The 12,479-nt window shown below is 30.5% G+C and overlaps 1 protein-coding gene and 1 non-coding gene across 2 annotated transcripts; one reads left to right on the forward strand and one right to left on the reverse strand.

Moving 5' to 3' along the window:
- Window positions 1-7,311: 7,311 nt before the first annotated feature.
- Window positions 7,312-7,385, forward strand: TRNAI-AAU (transfer RNA isoleucine (anticodon AAU)). The gene has a single exon. It is a non-coding gene; the product is annotated as a tRNA-Ile (tRNA).
- A 316-nt stretch (window positions 7,386-7,701) lies between these two features.
- On the reverse strand, window positions 7,702-8,966 carry LOC121232119 (MYB-like transcription factor EOBI). Its single transcript, XM_041117578.1, has 3 exons — window positions 8,823-8,966; window positions 8,603-8,732; window positions 7,702-8,177 (listed from the first exon to the last, which is right to left on the reverse strand). The coding sequence occupies exons 1-3, from the start codon at window positions 8,950-8,952 to the stop codon at window positions 7,796-7,798; spliced, it is 642 nt and encodes a 213-aa protein (XP_040973512.1). The 5' UTR covers window positions 8,953-8,966; the 3' UTR covers window positions 7,702-7,795.
- Window positions 8,967-12,479: the final 3,513 nt, after the last annotated feature.

Raw genomic sequence — 12,479 nt, forward strand, 5'->3', positions numbered from 1 at the left:
CAAGACACTGGTTTTACCTACTACCAAGACTAGGTCTTAAAGTCGCTCGGCTGGGGACGACGCATTGTCCCAAGCCATGCTAAGAGTAATGGAAAGGGTCAGTAACTGAACGACTTCGGTCTAATGAAGCTGAACTATTTAGGGGCATCACTAGAGTCGCCTCTACCATGGCCGAATACTAGAGGCCACCAAAAGGATAATGAATGACATAAACTGCACTTCTGAGAAGAAACTAAAGGGTGCAATTTCTTTACTTCGCGATGAGGCATATTAGTAGTGGTTATCGGTTGATGAGGGTACTCCACCAGATCGTCTTAATTGGGACTATTTCAGCACTGCCTTCTAGGGAAAGTATGTGAGCCGAGCTATGTAGATGCTTGTAGGCGTGAGTTCATGAATCTCACGCAAAGTGATAGGATTGTGGCCGAGTATGAGGCCAAATTTCTGAGACTGGGCCACTATACTCGAGACATGGTAGCATTCAACTGTAAGAAATGTATCCGCTTTGAGGACGGCTTGAAAGACAGTCTGAAGGTATTGATAGCTCCGCAAAGAGAGCGAGAATTTGTTGTTCTGGTGGATAAGCGAAGATCGCTAAATAGGTTAAGCGCGAAGAGCGCCAGAATAGAGATCGAGAGAGACGCAAAAACAAAAGGGATTCAGAGCCCTCTAGTTCTGCTCAGAGGTCTAAGAAACGAGCCAGATCTGATGGGCCTTCTAAAGTGGATCTCAGTTTGTTTGATTATAGGAGTCTGTTAGCTGAGTTGCAAGTTAAGCTGACTTGGATTGGGTAGATTCAGAAAAAACAGTTAGGGGATGAGTCTTTGGTTCTGCAGTTTCGTCAGGTTGAGAGTGGTAATACATCTAATTTTAGACTAAATAAAGATGGATTTCTGCGTTCTTGAGGACGGGTTTGTGTACCGAATGACTCTGATTTGAGATAGTCGATTCTGAAGGAAGTGCATAGTAGCCCTTATGCTATACATCCCGGTGAGGATAAGATGTATCGGGGTCTCCGTGAACTGTACTGATAGCCGGGTTTGAAACAAAAGGTAACAAGTTTTATTGCTCATTGTTTGACGTACCAGCAAGTTAAGGCTGAGCATCAATTGCCTTCAGGTTTGCTCCAACCTGTTAAGATTCCTTTATGGAAATGAGAACGTGTAACAATGGATTTCGTTAGTAGGTTACCTTTAACGCCTACTAAGTAGGATTCTATTTGGGTTATCGTGGATCGATTGACCAAGTCCGTTCATTTCATTCCAGTTCAGACAGATTATTCACTGTAGAAGTTAGTGAAGCTTTACATTTATGAGATTGTGAGACATTACGAGGTTCCGATTTTGATAATCTCTGATAAAGATCTTCGCTTCATTTCTCGGTTTCAGAAGAAACTGCAAGAAGCTCTGGGTTCAAGATTGGGCTTTAGTACTGCGTTTCAACCTCAGACCGATGGTCAATCTGATAAGGTGATTTAGATATTAGAGGATATGCTTCGGAGTTGGGTAATTGATTTTCGAGATAGTTGAGAGGATTTTCTATCGTTAGCTCAGTTCACCTATAATAATAGTTTCCAGTTAGCATCTAAATGGCACCTTACAAGGCTTTGCATAGTTGTAAGTTTCACACTCCACTATGTTGGACTGAGTTGGGTGTGCGACAGGTTTTGGGTTTTGAGTAAAGTTAGACTGATTCGAGATCATCTTAAGGCGGTTTCTGATAAAGAGAAAACTTATGCAGATCTGAAAAGAAGGGATATCGAGTACTCTATAAGTGACTTCGTATTTCTTAAGGTATCTCCGTAGAAGAAAGTTATGTGGTTCGATCGTAAGGGCAAGTTGAGCCCTAGGTTCATTGGGCCATATCAGATTCTGAAGTGTGTAGGACCGGTTTCTTATCAGTTAGAACTACCTCTAGAGTTGGATCGTATCCATGATGTATTTCATGTCTCGATGTTGAAGCGGTATCAATCTAACCTATCTCACGTTGTTTCTGTTGAGGAGATTGATGTTAGACCGGATTTGACATTTAAGGAGAAATCGGTTTAGATTTTGGATCGAGAAGTAAAAGTTCTGATGAGGAAGTCCATTCCATTAGTTAAGGTTCTATAGCAGAATCATGGCATTGAGGAAGCCATATGAGAACCTGAGGACTCGATGCGTCAGTAGTATCCTCATATGTTCGAATTAGGTAAATTTTGAGGCCGAAATTTCTTTTAGAGGGTAGAGTTGTAACGCCTCGATTATTTAATTTTATTTTTATGAAATATGGCACAAATATGTATCTGCTTCAGTGGCTAAGTGTTCTGGGTGTGTGTTTGAGGTCTTGGATTCAAGTCTCAATTTTGGAAAATTCTCGTATTTTTTCTCTCAGTGGCTAGGTGGGATTATGTTATACTTTTGGTAAACTTATATTAGAATAAGCTTGCTGGTTCGAGTAGTAAGGAGTTAGCTTGCTAGAGGTCTTGTGTTCAAATTCTTACGTGAGCGTGGGTGATAATTTTTGCTCCAGTTATCTGAGAGAGTCTGGAAGAAGTTAGAATTCTGTAGACTTGAGTTAGTGGGTTGGTTAGTTAGTGGGATAATAGGGGGAAGTTGAGATTTTGTGGATTTGATTGTTTATTTTATTTCAATTTTATCTTCTTTTTTCAAAAATAAAAATAATATATTCCTTCCTATATTTTTTTGACCTTTTTTTCTCTCTGTTCATTCATTTTTTTCCCTTTTTTGACGTTTTCCATTCTTTGCAAAAATCCTCCTTCATTCTTCTGTTGATTTTGTTGGCGGATCATTCGTTTAATTGTTACAACTTGGTTTCCAGGTTCTTTAATTGACTCAGTAAGTATATCTTCGCTTGCCTTTAAACGTTTTTAGTTTTGGGATGCTAGCAATGTTGTTTTGTAGCCTTTAATTGTGGGTTCTGCATTTAGGAGTAGGTTATAAAGTAGAGAATTACGTTCCGATGGCTTAATCTGTGATATTGATGGTTATCGTCGACGGTAGCTTTGTCAGCGTTGTTGAATTTTTGTTGTAAAGTCGTAAATTGAATGCTAAAACGGTGTTTGGGTTACTTTTTATAGGTTTCAGCGTTATTGGGATTACAATAGCATTAAAACTGAACCAAGTGTGTAACAAAAACACGAGAAAATGAGATTCGGTAAAATCTAAAAATTGGGCATGTCAACGCCACACGGGCATGTGCCAGGCCGTGTGACAAGCGAGTGTGTAGCCGTGTGGGCCACACAGGCTAGGCCAAATTGGGCTTGTGAGCCCACACAGGCATACTACACTGGCGTGTGGGTCTTAGGTTAGGTCGTGTGGGATACACGGGCAAGGCTAATTTAGGCGTGTAGGCATATACGGGCATGTTAGCCCAAAATTTTCAATTTTTTCCTAGGGTCGTATGTGTTGTTCCAATCGACTGTAGGCCTTCCGTATGGTCAGTAAAGGCTAACCAAACCCTATTATATAAGATCGGTAATTCTGATAGATTTATTTAAGTAAGAAAATTGATATGTATGTCTGATTGTACTGTATAAGCATGTAGGATATCTGTACACGAGCATGCGAGGCATGTTATTTATGTTTTTCTGTTATTTGATTTCTATATCTACATATAAGGTGGGATTCGTATATGTGGAGGAAGCATTCTGTACGGTGACCTTTCACCTATTTTCTGGCAGCTTGGCTGCATACTACTTTGTTATGTGTCATATAGACACTATATGGTGTGTAGGGACGGGTGAGTGTTTTATACTCCACATGGTATGATGGGATGGTCAGAGATGGTGAGTAGAGAATGGGGGTAGGATTTTGTATATCTGTTCTGATTATTTGATTTTGGCATCTGTTTCTGCAAGGACATAAGTCTAAATCTATATTTGTTCTGCATACGAGAATTCTGTGTTTATTTGCATGACTATCTCTGTTGGGTTACATACTGAGTTTACGAAAACTCACATCCGTTTGTCTGTCTGTTCAGGTAATCCTCAGTCATAGGCGGGTCAGTATTACGGAGGCTCAGCGGTGACCACTAGTCAGAAATCTATTATTTTATTATTTATTATCTAGTGGATTTACTTAAATTTCTAGTTTTCGAGAGAATTTTGTAATTTTGGGGCTCTTCGGACTTTTGGACTGTTTGTTTGGAATTTTTGGTTTGGATGCGTTTATGATTTCTAAACTACAATGGTTTGACAAAATTTCGGTTTACGTGAGCAAATGTTTTTCGAAGGCACAAGCATGGTTTCGACTAAAATGATTTTGAAACTTCCGCTGCAAAGTTTTTGTGAACTTTAAAGAACAACAATAATGGTTTGTAATAATGAATATAAAACGAGCTTTTCCGAAAATGTGGACTCTTTTTGGTAACAAATAATACGTAAAGTTTTAACGTAAAGGGTGTGTTTTAAAACCCTTCATCATAACACTCCCAAATTCGGCCATAATGTCTAGGCCGGAATTGGGATATTATAGATAATATCTTTAATAAAATTTATAAATTATTTTTATTTAATAAAATACTATTAATAGTTTTTTATGTAAAATTTAAATATTTTATTGAGATAATATGTTAAGAAGAATTTATAATTTTTATTTTATTTAGGAATAGAACTAATTCTACCAAACTATTATTATACAAAAATACTAAATTGGAGACAATAAGTTTTTCGGAAACTAGTTTAGTAAAAGAGTAAAAGTAAAACATAAAAATCCCTTCTACATTAATTTTAGTTGTTATAAACAGGGACAATCGCACATGTGCAGAAAATGGTTAATAATTGAAGCAACGAAAAAATAAAATATTACTATGGTAGATTTCTAATTTAATATCAAAATAAGAGGGCAAATTCATTCTAAGGTGAATTTTTAATTTTGAATTTATATTAAAAAATTATTTGATAAATTAGTAAATAAATGCTAGATTTTTAAATTATTTATTTCTTAATTTTAATTTTATTGATATTATTATGTTATATAATTTTAAATCAAAATTAAATATAATAATTTAAATATTTATTTCTAATAAAATAAATTTATCTACTTGTAGCTACCAAACACACCTTTTTGTATTTTGAGCATCTCCTCCATTATTGGTAAAGTGCATGTACTAAAAGCTATTTTTAAACTTTTGCCAAAATAATATCCTAATAAATAAAAAAAGAAAATAAATAATCTAATATATTCAAAAAAATTAGTAAATTACAAGAGGAGGGCAAAGTTTTAACAATAATACAACTAACACGACTTAAACCTAAATTACACATGCGACCGTGAACACCTTAACAAGACACAAGATTTCAATATATTTAAATGTATTTGATTTATTACCTAAAATATGCATTAGTATGCATTTATTTTTGTTGCCTTTGAAAAAAAAAAGGTCATCATATAAAAAGTTATTTTTCTTTGATATATTCTTTTACAAACTTCAATTGATTTTCGGACAAATATATACATATATACATATTTATTAATTTATGACGGATAAAATATATTATTGTGGTCCAACCATAGTACAAGAATGAAAATAATTAATATGAATTATTTTTGGTTAATGAGAGATTAGTACAAATACTTTATTATTTAATTTAAATCAGTGAAGCTTATAATATTCTCATGAAAGTGGTCCCAAAACCAAATTTAACTTTTAATTTTAAAGAGTGGTATAATTTTATAATTTTTATAAGATAAAGATCATTGGGAGACACATGATACCACAAGCCATATGCTCCATTCCAGCAAAAATATACCAATTTATAATTTATCTCGTACAAGTCCATACCTTCTTTAAGGAGGGGACCATTTTTTATTATTTTTAATTTTATTTAAAATAAAAAATATTTACCTCAAAGGAATAAATTATATTTCATTTTAAATTTTTTATTTGTTATTTTCTCGAGAATGTTGCACGGAAAAGAATTGTTAATATTATCATTATTATGCTTCTTGAAAACATAGAGCTCGTTCAAACTTTAGATCTCTCCCCACTCTGTTGGTAGATTAGGGTGATTTCTTCATCAATGTTGCTTAAAAAAGGACATTTTATGACCTATAAAGCTTAAAACCTTGAATCAAATTTCATAGGAAACATGGAGTAATGTGAAAATATATATATATAATCCCAAGATATCTTAGGGTTCATAAAAAGAGAAAGAAATATTTACTCAACTTTTCATTCTCATCCCTTTCACTTTTTCTCACATGTAGGGGTTGATATAGAAATACAAATAAAAATAAGATTTATATTAAATGCATTGATTGTGTTTGTGTATATGATGCTATATTATTCCATAAATTAAATGAAGGCATTCCATTAAAAATGATATCAACTTTTGATGATATGTTATTATATGATTCGTGCGTAGAATAATATAATTGGTGTATTGAATTGATTATAATGAAAATGTTGTTAAATCACTTTATTTGCACATTCGAGCAACTTGATACAAGAATAATGAACCCTTTTTCTAAAAGCAGAATTAATATTAACAAATCATTTAACTTTAAATTAATTATATAAAAAAATTGAATTAAGTGGAGAATCTGTTTGACTTTACTTAAATTTTTTTAATTTGTTTAAAAAATTTAATACCCAAATTAAAAAATATATATATATATATCATAAAATGGAAATGCAATTGTAGATTACTACAAACCAAATGAAGTTATGAGTACATAAATTGATGCACTAATTACATGGAATAATTTCGTTTATTTTTTTCAAGGAGATGGTCTAATATTTAATACCGATATCTATATGATTAATTTTGAAACCCTTTCTTTTAATTAATTTTAAAAACACTAAACCTTTTAATAATAAAGATTACAGCTTTAAAAAAATAAGGGGCAAATAGGTATTTTACAAATTCATGGATTTGATAAATAATTGTTTATATATTACAGAAATCCAAATTCTGAAATATGCAAAAGAGAGCATAGTGAAGATTAACAAAGATATATAGGAGTATGGAATCCTGAGCCAAGAGGGTCACCCTATAAAATCTGCAATATTATCAGCAACAAGATCATAATCAAAAGTGATGGAGGTTGGAATGGTTTACAAATAATAAACCTACCTACATTTCGACGAATGAATCAAAATTTTATAATCCCCTTTGCCACTTGTAATTTTCAACTTTACCCCTAATAATCAAGAAACCAGGCAAAGCACCTTTCATCACTCTCAATTCATGACCCCTTTTAATTATCAAATTTGTTTACAATGCTTCAAAACCTTTAATAAATCTGCATTTTACTCACAACTTTCTTTGAAAAAAAAAAACAAGAGATGGAATGTCTTAAAAGTTGTGGCCTATTAGCTCAGTTGGTTAGAGTGTCGTGCTAATAACGCGAAGGTCGCAGGTTCGAGACCTGCATGGGCTATTTTAATATTTTTTTATTCCTTTCCCTTTTTAATATATTCGGGTCGGGTAATTGGGCATGAATCTTCATTGCATATTAAGATTCATTTGGGCTTGGTGAACTGACTATCTTTTCATTTTTGGACCAAAGCATGATTAGATTTTGAAAATATTTGAGAACGGAAATTTACTATCATTTGAGTCTACTTCTTCTAATATGATGGGGATGTCATGTTTCAAGATTTTACATGTGTGTTTGTCCAAATATCTTTCTGTGCTTATCAAATTGTGATGTCTGATGTTTATTTTGTTATTTAGGGAATCAACAATTTGACATCCAATCTTTATTATCATTGCTATAAACAGTCCATACATGCATGCATACACATATATACTCATCTTAATTAGGAAATTCTATCCCCAAAAGTATTCTTAGAAGATGTACCCAACACCATTGTATTCATTACTAATTACATCCCCTCCATAACAATTACAAGCTACTTGTTGCATTTGCATGGCAATATTATTAGCCTGCTGCTGCTGGTTCCACCATAACCCTTCATTCATTAAATAGTCATCTAACAAAGTAGCAGCCTCTTCACACATTCCTCCCTCGTGATCCGTCGCTCCCCCACCATCTCTCACTGCTGCCGTCTCCTCTTTATTCGTCTGTGGTGGCTGTTGTTTCAGCTTTAGAGCTTTTCTTTTTTGTTGCCTTTGAGCTGACCTTTCCTTCTTCATAAAATGGGTTCTCCAATAGTTCTTTATCTCATTATCTGTTCTCCCTGGCAAGTATTTAGCAATTGTAGACCACCTATAATTCATTTCACATACAATTACAAAACAACAACAAAAAATGGGTTGTCAATTCTTTAAAACGTTTAATTGAGTACTCAAATTCCAAGCTAACATTCATATAATAGAGAATATAAATCAACAACAAACAATAACAAAAAAAAAAGGTTGATCTCCGTACTTCAAAACATTTTAATTAAGTCCTCAAAATATGAGTTAATTGATTAATATGATATTGATGCTTTAAGAACTCAATCAGAAGATTATGAAATTTAAGGACCAATAAATTAACAAGAAACAACAACAAAAAAGGGTGATCCCCATTACTTCATAACATTCTAATTAAGTGCTCAAAATTCAAGCTAACGTTAATATGATACTGATGCTTTCGAGGACTTAATCAAAACGTTATGAAATTTAGGGACCAGAAAGAAGAAGTATTACTTGTTACCCCAAAGGGCATGCAATTCAACAATGATCCCTTCCTCTTGAGGTGTTATATGACCTCTTTTAAGACCTGGCCTTAAATAATTCACCCACCTAAGCCTGCAACTCTTCCCACTCCTATTCAAGCCTGTATAAAACCCATAATTCAATTTAGATTAGCTAAATAATCTCAAATATATATATGTATGTATGTAATTAAAATTTATATACAATATACCTGTAGACCTTGCTACTGAGCTCCATCTTCCTTCTCCATGGAAGGTAACATATTCAGCTAAGAGCTTATCTTCTTCATGAGTCCATGGACCTTTCCTCCATGCTTGTTTTGGAGCTCCCCAAACCATCATTTTCAACTATTTCCACTTGAATAACTTGTTAGCCTTACCCTCTTATATATATAGTTCCCTCAATCATGTCAATTCCATGGTTTTTTCTCAATTGTTTAATTTTTTTTATTTAATTTATTGATGATTTTAAGTACCGCCAAAGCAAGATCTTTGAATCGAAATGTCTAGGTGCTTACCAGCTCCATCTCTTACAAGTAATTAAAAATTTTAGTGTTTTTGAGTGTGTTGGTGGTGTATAATTTTATAAATTATCAATGAATTAGGCCATAATATATCATTAAAAGTTAAAATTACATGAATTTATTTTTTAAATTAATAACGTATCGTTATCTAATTAATTGATAGCATATGAAGTTATGAACTAATATTATATCAAATACAAGTCATCATTTTTTTGAACAACTTACACACCAATAGCACCAACGAATCGCTGCCATATACATACACACCACTAACAAATAATTCCTGTGATCTAAACTAATGGTTCGATTAGAATATTAATTAACCAAATTGAATGGTTCGATTAAAAAAATTAAAAATTGGAAAAAATATTTAATTTAATCATTACTCCAACTAATCCATACTAATTTTTGATTTAACTGATATAATACTATTCTCCAAATTAATACCTTGACCAATCTAATTTAATTCAAAATCAGTTAATTTTTATTATTCAAAATCACAATATTAAATATAAAATGAATACCTTTAGTCAATAGATTAAATGCTGAAACTCAAAATCATCATTCTCGATCATTTTATTTTAATTAGGGGACTGCAACATGATTTGATGTTTTATAATATTTGGTTATTTTCTTCATTAATGGTTTTTTTTTTCACAACAATTAAACACAAAACTATAAACTTATAAGGTTTTTTAGATGATTATATTATAATCACAATGATGATGTAAAATGAAAAATAAAAATGATTACAATGAATGTAATAACATGATAGAATGATTATATCTTTAATCATAATAAACATAATGAGGAAAATTTTATCAATATTTTCTTAACAGTGATTTTAAAACATAATTCGAATTATATTATTTTTAATCATAATAAAATAAATAAAATTAATTAATTAATTATAATTTAATTGATCAAGTCTTAGCTTAGTTGACATGTCAATGCCAATGACAGAGGGTTCAAGTGTACGAAAGTGCATTATCTTCTTATTTAAGGGTTAGAGTAGGGTTCTTAGTAGTTTTAGGCATTGTACCAAAAAGAAAAGACTAAAAATCGTGATACTACACTCATATGAAAATAAATAAATTCATAATTTAAAATTTAGAGTTTAGTTTATTTTATAATTTTTTAGAATATTTTTAATCTTTCAATCCTTAAAAGGTGGAGGATTGATGTTTGGGAATAAGCATAATAATAACATTTGGAATGAGTGGGGGATGTTAAATTTTGTTTGTTTTTTTATGCAATCTTTAAGGAACACTTGTTGCCCTAAAACAGTTCTTAATCGATTGCTTTAGAAATTGTTTATTGCTAATCAAGGTTTTCTAGGATGCCATTTTGAGTAATGGAGCATTTGAATATATGATAAGGTACGATTTTTTGGTGACTCATCAATGCTACATTTGGTCTTTTTATGACCATATACTATATTTTTTTAACATATTTGGAATGTTAGGTCCATAATTAATTGGATTAAGTCCATTTTTTAAATGAAGGATGCCTATTTATAGGTATTGATGTCTGATAATAAAAAGCATTTATTTAATACTACCAAGGCTAAAGTGAAGGTTTTGAGTTTAATTTTAGATTTCTTGTAATGAGTTATTTAATTCGGTATATGTAATGATTGATTTTGATTATAATTTTTTTATATAATTATATATTATTGATAAGTAATTTAATTTTTTTATTAATAATAAAATTTATATTTATTTAATAACGAAATGTCATCACACGTTTTATTGATATCGTTAAATTCGTAATTGATGTAAGTATCGTTAAGATTTTGTTTAGATCTTAAAGTGAAAAATATTTGATTTGATAGAGATGTGAATTTGAGTCTTATCATCTCTTTTTGAGTTTCCATTCAAAGTTAGGCATAAAAATTGTTTGTATTTTGTGCATCCCCTTTGTTCAAATTTATAGAAAGCTTCCATTTTGAATTACAATTTTTTAAGTTAAAATTAGATTTTATGATTGCAATAGCTTATGCTTCACAATTTCAAAATAATAATAATAATTACAATTTTATTGTTTTTGAGATGAAGGCTCTTACCTACCTTTGGCACCATTCTAATTTGAAGACACTAGTAAACATGTTAGACTTTCCTTTTACTATTTATCCTCTATTTATAAGGTGGTTATACTCTTTAAATATTTGAAATTTAGTTTTTGTATTTGAATTTTTACGAATTTAGTTTTTTTTTACTTTTTCAAATTTCAAAATTCAAGTTCAATTGTTAATATTATTAATTTTTTTTGTTAATTACGTTATTATTTTAATTACATAGCTATCAAGTGAGTATTTTTTTTATTTCAAAATGTCACTACAACAATTTTAACAAAAAAAAATCCATATTAATAGTTAAACCTAAATTTTGAAATTCAAAAAGTAAAGAATCTAAATTCTTGAAAATAAAAGTATATATATATATATGACAAGATTAATATTAAGGAAAATGGTGGACCATGGATTAGATGATTACTTTGTTTATATAGTTATCAAAATTGTAAGATAAAAGAAACAATTCGTACGTACGTAATAAGATGTGAAATTAATTTTATAATAATGAATGTTACATCATATAGAAAAAAGGGTTAAAATGATAAATTAGTCTCAAGATTAGATGTATTCTTAATTAAAGTTATTTTAAATTAGTTTCAAATTCTTCCTATATTTTTCGTGGTCTAATTATGAATTCTATCCTTTTACAGAAATTACAAATTATTTTTTTAATTTTAATTTTTAAAAATTGAAAATTTTATTCAATTAAACAATACTGTGAACCACTTGCATTAAATTGTTGATTCAGAAATCAATAGTTTATATGTAAAAAATTAGCAAAATGGTGGATTAAGAAATTTTATATACAACAAATTAATAAAAATTAACTGTTTAAGTATATATGTTTAGTAATAGCTTATCAATTTTAGCAAAAATATGATGATTAAATTCGATTAAATTCTAATAAATTAAATTAAAGGAATTGTTTTCATTAAGTTATTTGGATTTGAAATATTAAAAAGGGTTAATGCAATATTTGAGGTTTGAACTTAGCAATCATTAGGTTTTAAAGTTTTTTTATCCAAGTTAATATCTAAACTTGATAATTATTATCACATTAGAGCCTGAATTTTTTTTTTCAAATTAACCTTTAAACTTTGCAATTATTCTTATATTGGAACTTGAAGCTTTTTTGTCCTAATCCTTGATACTTCTTTGAAAAATAAAATTAGATAAAAAAAAATTCAAGGTTTTAATGTGAGAAGAGTTGGTAAGTGCAAGGACTAGTTTTGATAAAAATCAGCTACAATATGAAAAGAGATGCCTACTTC

Source organism: Gossypium hirsutum, chromosome A07 (assembly GCF_007990345.1).
Source record: "Gossypium hirsutum isolate 1008001.06 chromosome A07, Gossypium_hirsutum_v2.1, whole genome shotgun sequence".
Taxonomy (NCBI): domain Eukaryota; kingdom Viridiplantae; phylum Streptophyta; class Magnoliopsida; order Malvales; family Malvaceae; genus Gossypium; species Gossypium hirsutum.